Source organism: Netta rufina (assembly GCF_964035555.1).
Source record: "Netta rufina genome assembly, chromosome: 2".
Taxonomy (NCBI): Eukaryota; Metazoa; Chordata; class Aves; order Anseriformes; family Anatidae; genus Netta; species Netta rufina.
This window is the reverse complement of record NC_140124.1, coordinates 24,680,219-24,702,406: the sequence shown is the minus strand read 5'-3', so window position 1 is coordinate 24,702,406 and position 22,188 is coordinate 24,680,219. Positions and strand designations below refer to the sequence as shown.

The 22,188-nt window shown below is 37.2% G+C and overlaps 1 protein-coding gene across 3 annotated transcripts in view; it reads right to left on the bottom strand.

The window, feature by feature from the left end:
- Positions 1-253: 253 nt before the first annotated feature.
- ANKIB1 (ankyrin repeat and IBR domain containing 1) overlaps positions 254-22,188 on the bottom strand; it is a 96,695-nt gene continuing 74,760 nt past the window's right edge. The window contains exons 10-20 of one of the 3 annotated variants that reach the window (XM_084282214.1): positions 18,488-18,576; positions 17,387-17,517; positions 12,494-12,628; positions 11,835-11,921; positions 11,676-11,742; positions 11,135-11,280; positions 9,344-9,522; positions 8,069-8,120; positions 4,817-4,928; positions 2,899-2,942; positions 254-2,476 (exon numbers count right to left, since the gene is read on the bottom strand). In XM_084282214.1, coding sequence (XP_084138340.1) covers positions 1,724-2,476; positions 2,899-2,942; positions 4,817-4,928; positions 8,069-8,120; positions 9,344-9,522; positions 11,135-11,280; positions 11,676-11,742; positions 11,835-11,921; positions 12,494-12,628; positions 17,387-17,517; positions 18,488-18,576 — 1,795 coding nt within the window. In that variant the 3' untranslated portion in view covers positions 254-1,723. Of the gene's footprint in view, positions 2,477-2,808; positions 2,943-4,816; positions 4,929-8,068; positions 8,121-9,343; positions 9,523-11,134; positions 11,281-11,675; positions 11,743-11,834; positions 11,922-12,493; positions 12,629-17,386; positions 17,518-18,487; positions 18,577-22,188 lie in introns of all 3 variants that reach the window. The other 2 variants (XM_084282212.1, XM_084282213.1) reach the window with 2 other exon arrangements.

Below are 22,188 nucleotides of genomic sequence, written 5' to 3'. Positions count from 1 at the left end.
CTCTTATTTCATTTTTTACTAATATGAACCTTGTGACTGCAAGGTTCAAAAGCAGGATTTGCATGAATTCGATACACTCACTTGAACTCACAGTTATCAATACATAAACTTTGCTATCATGACACTTGCCTATACACACTCAGTAGTAATAAACTTTTATATCATATCAACAAATCTCTGGTAACAGTTAATCAGAACTTAAAATGGAGTGTATGTAATTTGCTCGTGTTATGAGAAGTTTTGATTATATGTAATTAAAACAGCCATTTCGACAACTTAATCTAGTTGTAATTACATACTGTACCATTGTATCTCACTAACTGTAGATTGATGCTTTTAAGCAAATCTAAAACCAGTATTTTATTTTTTTTTTCCACGGTACAACAACTAGGAAGAGGGGTTTTCAGGTGTGTTTTTTGTTTTTAACACTAAACAGTAATCACACAGCAAATGAATATTGTGCAATTGAACAAATACCTAGCAGTGTTTTGTTTATGCAAAAACACTGGTTGAACATTTAGTTATTTACTGTAAAGGCAAGGCCATGGGTGGTTGTATGGAGGTCTTTGCAATTAATAGCATAGTTACTCCAGAACAGACACTGAATTTGAATTACTTGTTTAACTGTGGCAACTATCCAGTTGGGTTAGGCAAAGGCACCGTAACATGTTGAGCAGAATCCGTTATCTGAACTTTAATTGTGGGACTGGCTAATATATGAAAATTCTGTATTCCTATATTTTTATAAAACGTTATCATTAAAAGTAATTGCACTATTAGTGCATAGAATGCTTTGTAGAATTATGAAAACAAAGAACTATGATTGCACTTCCATTAAAGTGTCTCTTAAAATACAGCATAGCTGTTGCTAACTGACTGTATTTTAATATTTAAAATAACTGTTTAACAGCAGCATTAGGTTTTATTAACTTAAGATACAGGCTACATTTAATTAAATGCAGTCACCATGGCAACACATGCCAGTTAAATTTAGAGAAGCAATGTTACCCAGTGGTTTCTTTCACTGCTAAGAATTGTGGGATTAGTTTGATAGAGTAACACTGCAGTGTTTTGTTAGGCTACCGCCAGCTCACTATTCACAGTTTGGCACGTTTGGACTGTAAATAGACATGAAAAAATCTTTGATTTTAATGTGAAAGAATATCCCCTAAAACTTGTTCCTGGAGCAGTACTAAAGAGAAGCATTAAATACCTCAGTTCACACTGCTAACAAAAAAAAATGAAAAATGAGTACGGGGAAAGTTATGGAAAACAAAACTAGCAAACAAACAAACAAACAAAAAGAGAATTGCTAAATGTTATTTTGGTGAAAGAATGAATTCTAAAAAATGGAATAAACTATTTCTTAGGAAAACCAACCAAAATAATCAGTGTAAGCCTTTAATCTGTACTTTCAAGTTAAGGATCATCAACCTAAGGCTAAACAGATGCTGCATTGTATTAGGAATGTGGAATACAACCTACTTATTCCTTTTTCTTGAGAGCAAAAAGGCAAGTACTACCTAATTAAATGCAAAGGATATTCCTTGAAAGGTTCACATAATTACAAAGTACTACAATTCAAGAGAACCCCTAAATATCCATCGTTACGTCAGTGGTTACAACTGAGCTGTAATTATGTGGATCAAAGCCTCCATAATGCTTACTCCACACACTGTACCATCTGTCTCCGCCATTCGGTTACTCCAGATCTCGGTTTTGTTCATACCAGATGCACATGTTCAATCCACTCACTTGAGGTTTGAGGAGTCTGACTTGAAGTGTCTCCCGAACCATCCAGGGTGCTTGCTCCTTCCCTGGCATTATCACCACTCGGTGAAACCGTTTCACCTGGAATAATGTTTTCTTCAGAAGTGCTTTCTTCTGTTTGGGTTCCTCTGCCTTCGTTTTTGAGCGCATCCTCAAATAGCGCGTGCTCTTCCTGAGGCTCCAACCCTAGGTCTATAACATTTGGCTGCCCTCCTGACCTATCTTCAGTACTATGTTGCTGTGAGTCCTCATCCATTTCTGTACTCGTTGAGGGGATCAGAGCAATACTCTGTGGGTTCATGTCGTGAAACCAGGCCATAATGTTTCCAAGAAGATTTTCACTGGTATTGGGGTCTTGACTGCTGGAATCAGCATCGCTAGATGTCGAGTATAATCCACTTCTTGTATCGCTGCAGGGGTGTGAATGAAGACGATCAGCTGAAAAGGGATCGCTGCCTGCACCTAGTCTCATCAGGCTGTCACCAAGTTCTAACAGCTCAGAGCTGCTTAGAGCGGCTCTCGGGTTATCTATACTTATGGGAGCAGAGTCCAGTCTTGTAGGCAAAGAGGTACCTATTGCTCCTAATGATGCCTCGTTATTTAGAAAGTCTCTGGTTTCTTCATCTATGGCCAAGCCTGATTCTTGTAATGATAACTGAATAGCTAGCAGGATGTTTGGGTCGTCTTCATCCAAAGAACTCAGAGCCTGTGGAAATATGTAAGGTTGCTTTCAGAATAAAACTTTCATCTTGTAACATATTTTGGATTAAAAGTAATTTGGCCTCAAATCTTATTTTCACAATTGACTGACACATGTAATTTATCAGAATAATTTTTTTACTGATACAGTTGCCAACAATTTAAAAGCTGAGGATTGTTTAGCAATTCTTACTGGTGTAAGTATGTAATTTGTTGCCCTGGACTCTCCCTCTCTTGTTGAAGAATTAAGAAGTTTTGCAGAGACAACATGACACAGAAAAGCAGAGAAGAGGAAGGTAAGTAAAACAGAGAGAATGGAGAAGAGGTTAGTGGAGATACCTGAAGAGAATCCTGGTTTTCAGAGCGACTGACAGGGGTATAGTCATGAAGCGAAGAGCTGTGCAGAATACCCATAGAAGCTGAACTCACCATGGAGGTGCCATGTCTTCTGCTACTGCCACCTTCCTGAGTGTCTGTTTGGGCAATTGAAATAAAAACATTTGAGGAACAGGTCAGAAAGCCTTCTCCCCTATCATTTACTGGCAGAACCTCTTGCCTTCCTTCAGGATCCCAGCTGTATAATGTTAGTCCTTTATTCACTCTGAAGTAAGTAATCCAAAAAATCCCCTTTTACAGCAACTCTTACACAGTGGCTAAACACCAGTTATGCTATTTGAGGAGTGACTGCCTGGTTCATTTGTGCCTTGGTAGCCTTCCTTCTCTCTTTCAAAGGATGTGGTATGCCACCAGTAGCCTGAGCCTGCTGGCAAGCGGGCAAAATGCTTCCAAGGCATATACATGAATTATGGAAAGTCCTGAAAAATACCGCACGCTGCCTCTCTGTCCAACTTGCATTCGGTATTTCCCTCTCTCAGACTGTCACCCATCACGATCTGTGTTTTTACAACTCTTTGTGGAAAATGCTGCCAGAATGCTCTCAATGCCAAGTGCAGGGGCTTGGATTTGTCCTTTTGCATCTTTGCATGTCACTCTTTGTGTCCTCACAAACACCCAGGTGTCAGTGCTCTTCTGCGGTTAGTTAGACACTGGCTTGTTACACACTATGGAAATTCAGTGTGATGCACAGCTTGCAATTAATTTTAGGCAAAGTGCACGCTATGGGATGCATTTACAGGTGGCTTAAGACCAAAGTTGGTTTCTCTGTTCTTACACAGACAACAGAGCATCTGTAATGTGAGCATTAATTTTTACTGTAACGTTGCAGGGCAATTAAGAGTAGTTTGTGCATACATCAGCGATCACTGACAATACCGTTTTCTTAAAACTACCAACAAAACAATAGAAATAAAATGCTGCTTCCATAAAAATTACTCTGAAATAAAAATAACTCCTTTGAATTTGGAAAATAGCATTTTCCTCTTCAAAACTCAAAATGAAATAAAGTGAGGCTAACTAGCTGTCTCCTGAATATGTTAATAGGATGCACTGTTAATAGGATGCACTAAAATATCCAAGTCTTTAGTCAAATTCTAGTCCTCAAACCAACAAGATGGTTTTCCATTTTACTTGCAATAGGGAAGGACCAAAGCTCACCAAAATTCTTTTTACTGTTTCTAAAATAAAGAACGTATTTGTTTCCTTCTCCTTAGTAAAGGACTTATTTTGTTTTTAAAGGACAAGCTACTGGGCTTAAGTTCATGAGACATGGAGAATTTTTGCTGCATGGTTTAGAGGCCAAGCACACAACTGGAAACTCTGAAGAAGCAGAGTCAGATTATGATTTGGATTTGAGCTATTTTGGTACCTTTGCAAAAGCTCGGAGAGACCCTGAGAGCCAAGTTACAGTGACCTTAGTGCACAACTAGCTGTGGCACTGCTTGGAAGAGCAGCATGCTGGAAGTCATAGCCCATGCCAGCTTGTCTCCAGGCTGTCTTGGCCAGTACAGCAGTTTGTGAGCAGGGTTTCGTGATACAGCCTTGTGGCTACCTTCCAGCAATCCTGTAGCAGGGGAAATCTCGCCTAGGCTCACAGCAGCAATTGGTCCTTTTAATTTGCATTGAAAGGCTGGTATAGATAAGGCTGGCATATGAAATACTTATTTTTCAAAATTTCTTCAGAAAAACAAGCCTGCTGTAAATAGCTAAGGAATTGCTAGTGGGAAGATCAATGTATTTCTCTTTTACAAGAGGAGCAGCCACAGTAAAGTCAGCAACGCTTCTAAAATCACATACAACAGTGCAAGAATGAGTTTTAACGTTGTATTCTGGCAAATATAACAACATGTTTGAAACGTGTTTAAAATGCACCCATAGGAGAACACTGTGGTTGCTACTAGCAATTTCTGAAGTAGCAAGAGAGAACAAACAGCCCCAGGCAGGACCATACCTAAGGTACTCTCACTGGGGTCATCAGGATCTGGAGTATTACTTAGCAGACTGTGCATGTCTCCACGTCGACGCTGCCTGTGCCTCCTCCGATACTGAAATTCAGCATATTCCTGCATAAACCAAAGGTTACAAAATACAGGGCAGCATGCAGTAATATTTTTCTGATGTGACGAGCACCACATTTTTATAAAAAAATGTGTGATTTTATAGTATTATTATAAAATCACCTGTTTTCAGAAAAATAAATTGCAAGTTATATCATGCAATGCTTAAAACAAAAACAAAAAAATAAACGAACAACCACCAGGTAATCCTAAATCTATAAAATAACGAATTAGCAACTAAAAATACTAGCGGTACCACCAATATTTTAATACTTGCAATCTCCCTTTTAAAATAATCCCAAGTACCCTTTTTTTTTGTTTGTTTAAAAACTTTGATGCCAAGCGTTACGCACACACACACACACACACATTTTTGTAAAAGTGTATCTACTGATTTTAGAACATAAAAACAATTAATGTGAGTTAGACCAGTAGGTCATGTCAGGGTCCTGTTGCTAGCAATGGCCAGTAGAATTAGCTTTGGAAAAACACAGAAAAGCAGCAGATATCTACTGGTATTTGTTACACTTTTCCCTGGCTCCAGGACACAACAGCTCAGGAACTTCATAAGCCATAGCTGACACTCTCCTACTGAGCAGTCCTGGATGGATTTTTATTCCATGAATTATAAATCTCCTATCTTTGCCTAACCTGAGCTGTTAATGTGTCACACCATACAGATTTGAACTGCTGCAGATTGTATTTTCTCATGGTGTATGTATTTACCAAAGACAGTTTATCTAACATTTATGGGAAAGATTAAGATCCCAAGGGTTAATTATCTTTATACTTGGAAATAAATGTTTCCATGTCCATACCTTTGCTAATATTAAGAGACTAATTTTATGCTTGAAGGCAAATTTCCAGGTACGTTTTCTGGCTAGTACCTGACTGTGTAGGTAAGGTCTTTCCCTAATTTCAGTCTCTGATTTACCCAAGGGAATAAAAATATACACACAGGTACGTCTCTTCAGAGAAGAATACTGCTAATTTCTTCCCTAAAACCCAGCTTGGCAAATCTGGAATCCAAAGGCTTCCTTTGGCCAAATGATTTGAGAGTGGTAGCATTACCATTAATGTTCCTCTCTTACATTAACTCTACATCCCAAAATATCTCAACATCTAAAATATCTAAAACTTAAATCAAGAAATGTCATTGCTCTTTCATAATGACCTTATTCATTTTAATGATATTGTGATGGTATGTTGTCTTTCCGTGAAGTGTTTCAGTTCAAATTCTTATTCATAATGACACATACAAGCCAAAAAGATTTGTCACAAAATGATTGGTGTGGGAAGATTTTTATCTATATTAGAAGAAGATCCATGAAAATTGTAAGATCACAAAAATAACTGTACTGGATCAGATGAAAGGCCCATTTAGCCCAATATCCTGTCTTCAACAGTGTTAGTGGTGCTGTTAGCCTATGGGACAGAATAAAAACAAGGGCAAGCATGAAGTGATTATTTCCTATAACATCCTTCCAGCTCCTAAAGAGCTTTGAAATTTCCTAAATGGGAGGCAGACCCCCAAACAACAGAAAATGAAATCTTGATATGAAGCAATGTAAGTGAATTATTTAAAAAAATATATAATTGTATCACTATGAATCAGATAAGGAATAATGAGAAGCGGTCACTGAACATTAGGATTTTTTTAGTCATACCAGATCTTATCTTTCATCCGTTCATGACAGAGTCATGGATTGTACCAACTGCCCCTTAACTATACTTTTGGTTGCTTTTTAACGCATTATATAGAGATCTTGATTACCACTGATAACATTTTATTTCTGATTACTTGTAAGAGTTTTGTACATGTGATCAAAGGAACTTTTATTTTGTTGTGTCGGAACTTCATGGTTTCACACAACAGCATACAACACCCCACATTCTTTGCTAAAACCAGTAAGGTTATATTTTCTGTGATAACATGTTATGCACAGATGTTCTACTACTTGCCAGTAAAAGTACAGCTCTACATCAAAAATTTTGTATTGAAAATCACTAAAATAAACAAAGATGACCATTATTAATTCCACAAAATTCATTTAGCATAGGTGGTTGCAAGTATCTTTGACAGCTAGGTAGCAAAGAAGCCAACTTGCATAGTACAGTGCCACATTTAGGCAAATCACAAAAACTTGTACGCAATCATCTAAGCATGACTGCCATGGCACCTGCTGCTAAACAGATTATCAACATACTGCTGATCAGCTTCTTCTCATATCCAGTTCCACTGATGATAATGGAATTAATTCAAAGCAAAGGAATAAAGGAACTAGGCAGGAGAAGCAAGTTGATCTTTTGTAGAGAAACAAGCTATTTTCTCACCAGCATGATGCTCACCAACAATAGCAAAGGAAATATATAGAAAAAGTACGTGGAGTTTTCCAGGATGCTTAAAATGACTAGCTGAAAAGAAAACAGCAGCAAGGAAATGTTGAGATGAAGCTTCCTTCCTAACTGAATGCTTTAATCTTTAATCTAATGTTCTCAAAATATTAAATAAAAATTAAGATGATGAAGAAAAGCTTTATAGGAAGCTTCTCAAATTTTGGTGCAGAGTCTTGAAAATTATATACCCTTTCCCACATACAGATGGTGAAATATTAGTTTTAAAATTTTTAGTTTTCATTCCTGGTTTAAATACCAGAAGTTTACCTAATTTGAGTATGCAATTCCATCCTGCTTTAATACATAAAGTAAAAAGAAACATTTCAACTGGTTAAAATATTTGGGAGTATATCTGTATGTTTTTTGTAGGATTGCTACAGAAGGATGGAAATTTCTTAGACTTTCTCAAATTCTGCTGAAATAATGTTGCATTGAAAAGTAGTCTACACAATTTCATATATTTATTAAGGTTTTCCAGCACATAGAAACCAGTTTATATATAATTCTAAAGCTGGTTATGTACTTGAAAAATGATGATGCCATCTTAAATAACTATATCCATGTTAATGTTACTGCACAGTTAGCTATGCATATATTTCCTTCTATTGTGAAATAAATAATAAGGTAAGCTTAAACCAATTTGAAAAGCTTTAAATCAAAATAAGGAAGCTCTTCATGCAGACCACAGTCATACCTGTGTTTCTAGAAAATGCAGAAGTAACTTAAAGATTTTAAAAGAAATAGTTTACCTCAGGGGATGCAAATCCTAAATACTCCCAATCCCACGTTCCACCAGCAAAACTGTAAAATTAAGAGATATACCACAAAATTCAGAGTTGGAACAAAGTAAGAACAATATACATAGCTTCAAAACATATCAACATATAAAAATGAGTGCAACTGTAACTCTCCTAAGTTAACAAGTCTTCTACTCTAATTCTTACCTTAAAACTAATTTAGGAAGCTACAAAATTACAATAGAAGTGTTGACTACTCCAGAACTGCTTGATATTTCTATGAAATATGTATAGAATTTTGGAGCATTTCAGGTATTTAGTGACAATTTGGAAGGGAGAAAAAGTGAAATGGAAGCCGTGACATTTAATCATTAATGCATCACAAATGGGGGAGCAATTTAGGCTGCAAAACAGAGCGGTAATTCTCAAACACATTTTTCACAAAGGTTATTGTTTGTATAGCTGAAGTCAAAATACTGAGGGTGAAAACACATTTTCAAACTGTGTACTGTCCTCAGGGTATCCTGCGTAACTGCTGCTATGGGAGAGGTGGGTGGGAAGGATAATCCTTACAAGTAATTATGCCATGTGAATTCTTTGTCATGAAGTAGTAATTGAGTTTTCAAATTGATGCATATGTTAATGTATTAAAAAAAAAAAAAAAAAAAAAAAAAACGAAAACAAAACGACAACAACAAAAAAAAAACACTCAGTTTTATGTTTTTGACACCATTAAAGACGTAAGTGCATCGTTTAAAAAATAACTCCTACAAAACAGTAGTGAAACAATTTGGTCAATAACCTCTTTAAGGTTTTGTGTTTTTTTGGTCATTGTTTTCTTTTCATTTGGTGTTTTACTTAAATGTTGATTTCAAATCACACTACTGACCAGCTAACCATGCTGACTTACACCATGAACCTGGTTCTTTTTTAAGTGCTTATGAAGAAGTGAAAAACAAACAAACAACAATCCTCACTATCCCAATCCTCAAAGACATTTCTTGCACTTGGCTTTTGACACAATTTTAAAAGCCAGGAGAGGTTTCTCATTTGCAATTTCATCAGCAAAGGGAAGGTGATTAACAGCATGTGAGCATTAGGGTTTGCAATAAAACTGTAATTCAGTAAGGATCAAATGACCACGAAAATGTAACTCTCTGGTGATTTATGACCACCAAGTTTATTAGCTCCACTTTACCTTGCTGTCAAAGAATGACAAGGGATTGACCCACTCTGACAGCTACCAAATGAACTTATTTTAGTTGCACAGGGTTTTGTTTGGATTACCTGCGCCTGGGTGCTTCTGGTGAGTCTGCAGGAGCAACGCCACGGGCTACAGAGGCCAAGAATTCTTGCCGCTTCTGCTGCACAAGACAAGCTGCACGGATGATTTTATGGCGAGGAGTCCGAAGATAAGGCCTGTTCACTTTCTGTGCAAGGTCTTCAGTGACCATTTCTAGGTCTGTCTGCAGTAGTTAACAAATACAGAATACAATACTTTTACAGTGAAACAAAAACCAGGCAGAGCTCTACACCATAAATACTGAATGGAATGATTTCCATTTTCCTGAAAATACCATCCAGACAGAAGATCCATCAGTCCTCTTTAGCACTAACTCTCAAACAATTGTTAAAACTGAAGAAATGACAGAGATCCCCCTTAGCAAGATCACCTGTAATTGTTTTCTGCCTATCCATCTCTTCTTTCCTCTTTGATGCAGTTAACAGAGACAGTAATCAATTTTTTATTTGGTGTTCATTACGTTGTCTAGAACAACGACCTTGATTCATCAGTAAAGACTTTGAGGTGGATGATGACTAAGCCAGACCAAACTTGTCAGTGCATGCTTGGAAGCCTGCTCTTTCAGGCCTGAAACTTTATCAGTTGCCCCAACTTTTCCATTTTGGATTTGGGCCCTGGCTCAAATACTACTCTGTATCATAGAATCATTAAGGTTGGAAAAGATTTCCAAGATCATCTGGTCCAACATACCATGTCCCTAAGCATCACGGCCAATCTCTCCTTAAACACCCTCAGGGAAGGTGACTCCACCACCTCCCTGGGCAACTCATCCCAGTGCCTGACTGCTCTGAGCAGAAATGTCTCCTCATTTCCAACCTGAATCTCCCCTGGTGCAACTTGAGGCCATTCCCTCTAGTCCTATTGCTCGTTACCTGTGAGAAGAGACCGACCCCCAGCTCCCCACAGCTTCCTTTCAGGTAGTTGTAGAGAGCAATGAGGTCTCCCCTGAGCCTCCTCTTCTCCAGACTAAACAACCCCAGCTCCCTCAGCCACTCCTTGTGTGCAGATACTTGAGCTTGTTACTCACTGGAGTTTGAGCGTGTACCCGTTACTCCATGTGTAACAAGCTATTTGGGGTCTCCACCTCAAAATATCTGCCCTTCTAGCCTATCCCTTTATTGACCTGAATGTTCTACTCCAGCTTGCAGCAGGGCTTCTCTGCACACACTTGTGCACTGAACATCTATCTACTGGGGCCCGAAAGGAAAGGAAAGCAGGCAGCAGCCCCTGCAGCTGAAGCACCCTCACCCTCACCCCCTGGTTCTCCTCCAGCTCTGCCTCCCACCCCCTCATCTGACACATTAGCAGGGACAAACAGGAAACAGGAGCTACAGAAGAAGAAGACAACTTGATGGAAAATCCTTCCTAGCCCAGAATAACACCTGCCCTGATCCAGGCCTTGTCTGATGTAACTGTCTACTTGCTGCTTTCTGGGGAGGGCTTCTTCTGTATTTGGGCTATGAAGCTTGCTCAAAGACAGAGTTCAGCTAAAATGTTATTTCAAAAGGAGGTTAACAGAAATGATTTTCCTTTTTTTCCCTTTCCACCTGTCCTTGCCCTTTTCATTCTGCAGCCGTGTGTTGTTTTTCATTCATCCTAAAATTGAACTAAAAGCTACTGTGTCATAGAGTATTAATTTTCCCTCTGCATTAATTTTCCAGACTTGTTTAAAAATACTAAGTATATCAGTTTTACACTACAAAAATGGAAACAAGACACTGATAACTAACACTACCAATAAAAGAACAGAAAAGCAAACGATATGCGTGTATTACCTGCATAAGTTCAAATATTTCTTTCTTTGTGCTTTTAGGCTCCAAAAAGAATCCATATGGATAAGAACACTTGAGAATGCGGCGAGTTTTTAGAAGCTCCTGTACTGCATCTTCGATGAATGTGGTATCAGGACAGCCTCCCTCGGCTGTAAGACAATACAACATTGTGAAAATATTTTCCTGCTGATGTCAGCATTTATTTTAGTGTAAGAGATTTCCACCAAAAATGTGCACATCAGCTAAATATTTTGCAAATAAACAGCAGCAGGTTCTCCATGAGTGTACCATGTTCTTACTACAAGAACTCAGCACAGAATATTAACTTCTCTCTTACTAATGCTGCTTTCCCTGTGTCTTTGAAAGATATATGATTTACTGTACATTTAGCTTTCATTCACTGCTTAGGAATTGTATTACTGAAGGCATCACATCACACAGCAGACTGATGTGAGCTCTATTCAAGAGGCTTAGCTGTAAGACATTTGATTTGATTTCAGATCAAATTTGTAGTTCACAGCAAATACTGCCAAATTCTACTTACTTCCGCTGAGAGCTCTACTCAACTGCTCCATCTTTTCTTTGGCTGTTTTTAGAAGGCGCTGTTCTAACTAGAACAAGAAAACAATAAAATACAACAAGCTGATTATTTTGGGACAAATAAAATGGAAACAAGAATGAGTAAAAACGATTTGACCCATACCTGGTAGCTAAGTTCATGGTTCTTAAACCTTGTGTAATAGTGCATAAACCTATCCAGTTCTTGGAATCTTCTGTGCTTCTTTTCCGCCTGGAAAATAATGGGAAAGGAAAACAAATCAAGACAAGTCTTATGGCTTAATTTAATAATCATCATTAGATATAATTACATAACTGTTTATACTTCCTCTACACGTAAAGCATTACATACAATACTGACAAGTGATGTGTATGAGAAGAGAGAAATATAATTTTTGGAATTCCCAAGCCTGCAAATACTGTAACTGAGAGTCAATGCACTGTGTTTGTGCATACTATTTTTAAGCAGACTTTCCAAATGCCAAGATTCAAATGTGTCTTCTGTAATGCACAGTACCTAATTACAGGACCAGCACACACATTTCACAAAAGGAAACCATGGCACAGAGAAGTATATTGACTTGTCTAAAGCCAACCAGTGGTTGCTACCAAAGCCAAAAGAAGAACCAAATCTTACGCTTCTGTCCACAAATAAGCATTGTTTTCTTTCTGTCTTTTTGTTATATTTAAAATTATATTTTCCCAGTTAAAATTCTGGTTGGGAAGAATTTTGACTGAATTCACCCTAAACAGAAAGCTGCAGCCTTAGCACTATTTTTTTAAACAAACACATTTATTTGTTACCTCTACTGTCATCTCCTTGGACTGTTCCTCGACATGTTGAATAACTTCATAGCGAGTACATCTGTAATAGCCTCCAGTAGAAGAGCTGTGCTTCTTCCATTCTTCTAGGCATATCCAGCAAAAGTCATATTTGCACTTCAGAAAAACATGGGGAAAAAAGAAAGAAGCTGATACATTGTAGGTCTGCGGTTATGCATCATTATTCTCTCCCATGAAAAAATGAATTAACATTATTCTGACTGTACTTATAGTTTAAATAGAATTTCTGAGGAGCCTCCTTCTTATTTTATGTACTATAGAAGATCTTGGTTATAAAACCGTGGAAGTCATAATTTTTATTCCTTGATTCCCAAGATTATGTTGGACCTACAAGTTAAGTTTTGAATGGATGAAATAAAGCAAGCGATAAATAGAGATGATTAGGTGGTTTTTTTTTGTTTGTTTTGTTTTTAAAAGTCCCATTTTTAAAATGACACAGGAACAGCAGATGAGAAAGGGAGAATTTTATCAAATTTCCTGGCTCTAAGAGAGATGTGAAATTATCAGTAAATTTAATTTCTAAATCATTAAAATGAAACAAATGATTTATACATGAATGACTTTAACTGTAAAACATTCAAAAAACCCTAATTACTTCAGTTACCGAAATGCAGTTCTTCAACTGATCTTACCTGCATTTTCTTCAGTTGTTGGTTAATGAAAAACATTCAGGATTTTGCCTTTTTTGCAAATTGGAAAGCAGTATTTTTTAGAATCCTGAATATTCTCCATACAGAGAAGAACAGTTCTTCACTCAGTCCTAGTCTGCCTTTACAGTGATAAATATCAACAGTTCAAGAAGGGTGCTTTTGAAATTTACTATTCTCATCTGCAGCCCTGCTGGTATCTTTGTAGTGCAGTGAATGTGAAAGAAGTGCTATGATTTAGTATCTGCTGTAACGCAGAAAGGGCACTTAAAACCTTAGAAGTGCCTAACTGACTTTATTTAGTAAATTTCAAAAAACATAAGCCTAAAGAAAACAGAAAGCTTAGGTGAAAAATGATTTTACCTTTTTTTTTTTTTACTTGTTTTCTGATAGCAATTCAAAATATGTGATTACTGGTATTTTAATCATGTACTGTTCATGATGTAAAATATTAATAGCAACTACTAAAGCAAGAGAGAAAAAAAACACAGAACATGAATTTGAAGAGTGATTACTTCAAGTTAAGCCTTTTCTGTGTTTACTGAGTAGAAAGTTTTCAAAACAGGTAAGACAAGGAGATCTGTCTTATCCAGACATGCTCTGCATTAGGGAAGGTCAAACTGTATTATTTTCAACTCAGCACTGAATTCTCAGCTAGTTTATTTCAAAATAATTGGAAGCTGTTTATGGATGGGTGTGCAAAAGACTTTAAGACTTGGTCATTCCGGTTCATTTTATCTGTTTTACAAATGAACAAAGAAAAATTCTGAGTAACGGAAGCAAAAATTTACGAATTAGTAAATAGGAAGCCATTAACATTATTATTTGAATTCAATAAATTAAGCTACATCTTCCCCTTCCAACTCAGATATTCTATGATTCTATGGAACACTCAATAACTTCATAAGAAGTTGTTCAATTAATTATATTACATGACAAAAAGAAATCCAATTCCTGCATTGTACTTTTGCTAATTTTGTCTTACCACTGATGTTAATTTTCTTCTAAAAACCAATGCAAACTTCTTTCTTCTTGCTATTGTGCTGTACCTTTTATTTAAATATTTTTTGAAGATGTTTGCTTATACAAAATGGTAAGATGAGTGCTGAGAATGAAGTTTGCAAATAGTTGTATATAAAAGTCTGAAGTGTATATCATTTGCCTATCATTCAGAAACATCCATTAGAAAAAAATTGTAGCAAAATTAAAAAAAAAAACAAAACAGCACGAAGCAAGTTATTCCACAACAAACAGAACTATTAAAGCTTCATTTCCTATTCATTTATATGTGTATATGCTCCTACTGCAATAATGCCACCTCTCTCAAATTACCTCCCTCCATGATCACTCCACCATATGTATCCTCTAATCTCTCAGCACATCACCGAAAGCCTCCTCAATAACCCGAGGTTCACTCTCATTAAACATTCAAAACCGCGTCCATCTGTTCTGACTCATCTCCCAAAACCCTGGGCTCTGTTTTATTCGCCTTTATGATCAGCTATCCATGTGGCAGCACTGGCTGGGCTTACCAAATGACACGTGCTGCCTAGCCACCGTCTGAGTCAAGCAGAAAAGGTAATTGCTGAGCAGGTAACTGCTGAGTAGGTATTTCAGCCTCTCTCTTGGGGGCAGTACAAATTAAGCCTCTGTACCATGGAGCTACCAAGTTTTGTGAAATTTGTGGTGATTTAGTATCTGCAATGCCCCCTCCTCTATCTGGTTCAAAGTACCCAGAAGGTTAAAAACTACTAGAGTCAGGGGAGTGAGAGACAGCAGGACTGCATGAGCCTTGTTACCTTAGAAACCAGGCTCATAAAACAGTACGGTGCCTGCTTAAATACAGAAATGGATTCTGTGACAGAACAGCGTCGTCTCTACACCGAGGTACATGCTAGCTCCTAAGAGGTGGTTGCACCTCTCTACTCACCACGTAGTAGGCTTGAGCAGAACTTACTGCAGGGAAGGCAGAGGCTTTGTAACAGGCCCTTCCTTCAGCGGAGGAAGAGACAAGCGAGGTGTCCGCAATACCTTGCATCTGAGCCCTGCAGTGATCCCAAGGTTCCCCTTCCTTTACTTCCTCACCAGGCTGAGGGGAGGCTGCCTCTGTGTGCAGAGATCTCTCCACCACAAAGGGAAGCTGACTGATTTAAGGGCACTTTAAGCTGTTTATAAGGAACAACATCAAAGGGGAATAGAATTGTGGTTGTCAGCCAGCGCCTCAGGATGGTACTAAATTAAATTATCTATATTCACCAGTGCTTAGTAGTCGAAGTCCTCTCAAGTCTTAAGCCATACTTTCATTCTTTTGAGAGGAGCTCAGTGACAACAACTGCTGTCAAGTAACTGAAGAGGCTTTGTCACATCCTGAACATTTTGTTACACTGGCTGAACAGGAGCCTGCAATGTGCCCAGGTGGCAAAGAAGGCCAACGGTGGCCTGGCCTCTGTGAGGAACAGCATGGCCAGCGGGACGAGGGGAGGGATTTTCACTCAGTACCCAGTGCTGGTGAGACCACACTTCGAGTACTGTGTTTAGTTCTGGGCCCCTCACTACAAAAAGGACATCGAGTTGCTAAAGCCAGAGCAACAAACCTGGTGAAGGGACTAGAAAACCAGACATATGAAGAGCAATGGAAGGAAATGGGGCTGTTCAGTCTGAAGAAAAGGAAGCTGAGGGGAGACCTCATAGCTCTCTACATGTATATCTCCCTGAAAGGAGGTTGCAGCAAGGAGGGTCTCAGTCTCTTTTTTTTTCCAGTTAAAAAGTGACAGGACATGAGGAAATGGCCTTGAGTTGCTCCAGGAAGAGAGGTTTAGTTTGGATATTAGGATGAATTTGTTAACAGGAAAAGTGGTTAGGCATTGGAATGGACTGCCCACTGTGGTGGTGGAGTCCTCATCGCTGGAGGTATCTAAGAGATGTGTGGATGTGGCACTTAGGGACATGGTTTAGTGATGGACATGGGAGAGTTAGGGGATGACTGGACTTGTTGATTTTAAGGGTCTTTTTCAGCCTAAACGTTCCCATGATTCTACATCTCATATATGAATTGTTTAAATCTTGACACCAATGCAATCCTTCTGCAAATACCTATTTCAAGCACTCTGTTTACAGTCTGGAAGATTTCAAATTGAGCTGAACAACATACCTTATTACACTTTTTAGTGCTATGGAATTTATGACCTCTTTTAAAAATTATTTAAGAAGAAAAAAAAAAGAACAGCAAACTTGGCATAAACTGAAGTAGAACAGAATCTGTTCTCTGCTGCTGCAGACAAACTACACCAAAAAAAAAAGAAACCCAAACCCAATCCTCAGCTCGTGTCAGACAAAATATGTGATGATAATATAAAGAAAATAAGACCTGGATAGCAATGGAAACTAACACATTTCCAGAAAAATGAAGAGAATTACTTTCTAAACCTCTTAACTTTTTATTGGAAGCTAACTATGTCAAATAAGTGCAACCTTCGTATTTTCAATGATCATCCTCAAACAGGTATTAGCTGTGGTTATATAAGATATTTCTGACATAGAGAAACAGCATGCTAAATATGCTGTTTTTAACTAATTTGATAGAAAAAGTGTTTTCAAATTATACTGTACTCATGGCAAAAATATTTTTTCTATTTCAGTAGCACTGTGCAAACTCATGACTAATTTTTTGGCTGCTGTCACCAATAAGTTTCTTTTGGTATTACTCTTTCCTGTCTTTTCATTCCTACTGATTAATTTGTGTTTACAGTTTTCATTTAAACTTCTGTTGTCTTGCCATGTAGAGAAATAATGCGAAAGAAAAATGCATGAAGGCAAAACATTCATTAGACCTTACCATTTCTTAAAATATATCATCTTCTGCCAACTGCAAGTGTTCATTCTCTTCTACATTATTAACGATGATTAAACTATCAATGATTTCTGTTCCCTTAGGTTTCATACTGTATTGCCAGTAATTGTCAGGTGTTTACGAAATCTTGATAATTACAGTGCTCACCTGCCAGCCAAACAAATTTCACTAAATATGAAACATCTTCTAAATATATGTAACTAACGATTTGCAAATTATGCAATTCTTGCAACAGGTTCCATTAGATCTTAGGCACATTTCAGAGGTTTTGGACTTCTGTGCTCCTGAAATGTATCTATGACACACACAACCTGAATTATGGTTTCACAACAAATTACATGAAAGGTCATTTCTTACCTTTGCACATTGCATGTGGTTGCAGCCCTCATTCTTTTGAATTGGAGATTTGCAGTTGGCGCATGGTTTGGAGTTAGTTAGTAACCACAGACAGTTGGCAGCATCTTCATATGCCTCACTAACTCCCACAACTTTATGAGGGTGACAGGAGGATGTGAAGCATGCGAAAACAAGACAAGTTGAAATTGTAGCTGTTTAATATCTTGTGAAAATCAGATTAGGAAAGATATGTGTTTACCTTTTTCTTGATAGAGTATTGTAATTCCTCACTATATATATTTCTCACATATATATAAATATACACACCTACTCATTTTTACATAATAATCTTATCCATATTATTTATGCATAGTGTAGTATGTGTCATATATAGCATATATATAAATGAGAAAAACATAGGAAAAAATTGCATTGTTTGACTAAGCATGGTATAATCTGCATCTATACCACTTTATATGCATTTCAGAATAATCTATGACATACTGTGGAAAGGTTCAACTGTGGTAATCAAGTTAAGATACTGTTTATTCAAGTTACTGTTATTTTTTTGTATGTTTGTTTCTGTTGACCAAGAAAACATCTGTCCTGTGTAAACCCCATCTTTGTTAGCTGTTTCACTAACAGTTATTTAACATTAAGCCATTCCCCACAATTCCCTTGCAATTCACCCTCAGCCTTACCATTATCATCACTTGTTGCCTTCAAATAGTTTTAAAGCACACAAACAACTGCATGGAACACAATTCTAATGGACGTATAGACTGGGATAAGGATTTTAAATTGTCCAGCACAAATAAAGTTATATTCAGTAATAAATGAAAAAATAATGAAGGAAGCTGTAAGAGGAAGGGAAAAAAATCTATCTGAACCCCATGCGGATTTATGAAGAGAGAATAGGGAGGAATGGCTAAAGTCTGCCGTTACTGCGTCCTCATACGCAGATAAAGCGTGAAGCTGCTCCTCGTTCAGCAATTTGCTTTTCTTTCTCTTCTTTATCCTATTTTTCAACCAATGTAAAGGTTTTAATTAATGCTACTAAAAAAGCCCACTAAAAATAGAAGAAAACAACAAAATAATAAGAATAAAAAAGGCACAACTTACGTTCTTCTGGTTTCATTTCAGATATTTTCTGTAGCCAATCCTTCCAGGTTTGGCAGTCACAAGGTTCATGTGCTTCACCAAGACATTCCCTGAAAATTAAGATGTATACACAATAACTATTCATTTAGAGATTTGGAATGAAAGTTGAAATTGGTTCAAGCTAAAAGGCCATGGAAACTTATCAAGTCACACTCAAACTTTAATTAAGTCAGGAAGATAAAAAGTCATCCAATTAACATTATTTTAAAATATTCTTAGACCACTTACTCACAAGCATAGATGACCATCATTAAGATTAATAAAGAATTTAAATGAGACAGGAAAGGAATAGAGCTTTTAAAATTACAACCTGAATTAAATCATCAGGTTTGCACTTTAAGTTAAGACAAAGTACTACTTTAGAGCCACAAAAAATGCTAGTACAGTTTCTACGATAAAGCTAAATTTCAACTCGTAATAAAGAGATTATCCAAAACTAGGTAGTTTGCTATTGCTGAAATTCATTTTATGTAGTATTATTTGTACCTATGCAGTAGTAATAATTAATCTTTAACTAGATTCATGCTTTCAGTCCAGAACAAGATCCAAGCCCTTCAATCAGCTTTAAATGCTTATGGATTTTTGCTCTTTCCATCAGTCTCCAAATGAAATGGACAAAGTAGAGAAATGAGTCCCTTGAGCTTGTCTTGAGGTTAGTACTAGCTTTAAGGATGGCAATCACTACCATACAGCAGCAGATAAATGGCTTCCAGATGGTTCTTGTGTGTAGGTAGATGCGTCAATATGGACTCTGGATTTGTAATGACTCCCTATTTTACTGGAGAGGTGGCACACAGCCTCAGACATCTGCCACATCAAACAAAAAAAAATCAGATGGAGTAAATATCTGATGGGCGCCAGCTGCATCAGAACATATGCAAGTTTTCCGCAGATCAAATGGTGAACTGCTTTCTGCAGTGCAGATTCAGAAGCTAAATTAGTATCTCTCTGATCACTCTTGTCCACATTTTAAACAGGAATATCTGAACAAAGAAAGGACTAGGAGCACAGTTTTGAACCTTTTTTCCACTAGCTAGTCTGCTATATAACAAGCTTAAATTCATGACACAAGGAGCTCCACTTTGGAGATGCTTAAGATTCTGTAGTTGGAAAAGATTTGTACAAGCATGAATAGATAGTCTATAATAAGACAACCTCAGCACAGTTCAAAACTGACACCTTTCACACCTGTGGGACAGTAGTACTCTTAAATCATTGATTTCAAAAGAGTCCAGGCCTCTCTCACAGTATTTGTTCCCAGGAAGTACTGAAATTATAAAAAATAACTTTAACAAACTCAGTTTTAAGTCAAAAGCTGATCAGTCAATCTACTACTGTGTGGGAAGGGAGAAGGAAGGGACTTTGATTTTCAAATACGTGAACTTTTAGACAGACTGATTTTCAGTCCTTAAGTCTGAAATATTTTCAGAACATGGAAAGTGGAAAATGAAACACCCTTTACAGAATTTTAGAGAACATTTGGAAAACAGAACTGACATTTTCAACAATCCTACCATAAGGAATAAGCAAATATTTCAGGAATTGCACTGAGTCCCTTAGAAATCTTGAAAAATCTCAGTATAAATGAGAAAGCCAAGCCACACTCTTCACATTGTAAGATGGGAGCTCCCTAGTCTAACTTAGTTTCTACAAAAATATTTTATGGAATATTTTATCTCCTGAGAAGGTAAAAGACAGTCTTGTGTCTTTGAGAGACAGGAGTGAGGACTGATGGTGCAAAACTAAGCATGCAGTATCTGCTAAGACTGTTTTCCAGAAGTGTCTGCTTGCTACAATTCCTTATGTGTCTGACACAGCATGAAGGGGTTTTATATATACAGAATCTGTCTGATACAGATGTAGGATTCATGCACCATTTTCATTTGCACTACATTTAAGAATCTCAGTAATTTTTCTGAAAAGGAATGGAATTTTATATTTGTCACAACAGATTAGATTCTGTTGAAGGTGTTGTTACTGGCAGGTACTGAAAAATGAGTACCTTCCAAGGAACCCCATGCTTAAGAAGAACATTCCTACTTTTATATTTTCTTGATTTTATGAGGAGAAAGGCTACAGATCCTACAAATGGACATTCCACACTGATATATCCTCACAGATTGTTCCTTACTACATTATAGCAAGTGATTATCTATGGATTGGTTGGGGTTTTCTAATGTATAGATTCTGAAGAATCTCTTACTAACTGCAGTATAAATTGATATTGTAATGTCTAAGCTGTAGATTATTTGGGAAATCGTGCAGAACTGACAGAAGTATGGAAATGTGGGATGTGTTGATTGAACTTTAAAGATATAAAGCAAGCTCCCTTCAAGCATACAGTGATGATGAAGACCCTCTGAACTGAGAACACGCTTTCTTTTTCTCCAGAAGAGCTATTTTTATCATGCAGTGTTTTGTACTATGAGACTAACATGACCGTCCTCAGCAAAACGTTCTGTTTTATAGTACTGCAGAATGCTTCAGTTGCTAGCAGAACTTTCTTGCCATTGCTGAAAGTCTTCTTTTGTGGGGAGGAAAACAAGGCATTGGAAATACCTTCTTGGACATTTTGCTGATAGAATTGCGTCTTTTTTCAAGACCTTAGTCATATTCACTTGTGCAGTATCTCAAAGCATTAACATAAAAAGAACATAAAGAAATATTATCAGGAAGCATAAAAAAGAAATTTCTCATAAAAATCAGGCACTCGGAGAACGTATTCATATTTAGAGGACACTCTAAGGAGTTAGTGCATTCAGCCAATGTTAAGGAAGAAGAGGCTGCCAATGTCTGAAAGACCGTGTCAATATTACACTGAAGTAATCTCAAACTCTGTCCTTCAGGTCAATAGAAGGTTGATTCTCTGTTAGGACACAGAAGCAAGGATGAGAGGCTGGTACCTTCTTGTGGAATGGCACTAAGGTTTGTTATATGTTCACTGTGAAATCATTTTCTGGTTTGTTTTCACAGGACTTATTTCTTTCTGAGTTCTCCATCCGTTGTGAACAACTTGTTCTCAAGAAGTTCTGTTTTCCAGCTTTCCTGGTTGCTTCATTATGTCTACTTTCCTCTTATTCCTTCTTCATTTCCATTCATATAAGGAAAGAACTAAAATCAGAATTATTGTTCATTAAGAGTCTTATGATATTTGGAATCAAGCAGATTACTCAGGATCTCTTCTTCTTGTATCATGGTTTCAATTGAAAAATGAAAAGAAGGATTACACAGCTTGTCTAAATGTTTATACTTACGTTGACCTTACGTTGACCAAAGCAAAAAAGACATCCCACTACAACAGTCTCAAATCAGTCAACAGTATTAAGTTACCAGTCTGATAATCTTAAGGAGCAAGGACAGGGCTTATGCCAGATTTCAGAAAAATATCCCACCACTTTTTTGCTTTTGTTGATATTGTTCTTGCCCTTTCCCTGAAACTGCTGAAGACAGACAGCTCAGGCAATCTGAGGGATGTTTTTAAAAAATGTTCTAATGTTTCTTCACTCCTTCTTGAGCTTGTATTCATCTTAAGACTTAATAAGAAAAAGCATTGAAAAAGTGAAACAATGATCGGAGCGATCCAGCAAACAACTGGCTATGTATGGAGCAAAAGATCCTTCACAGCTCCGTTTAAGCTCCAGCTTTTCTGACATGATTCCACC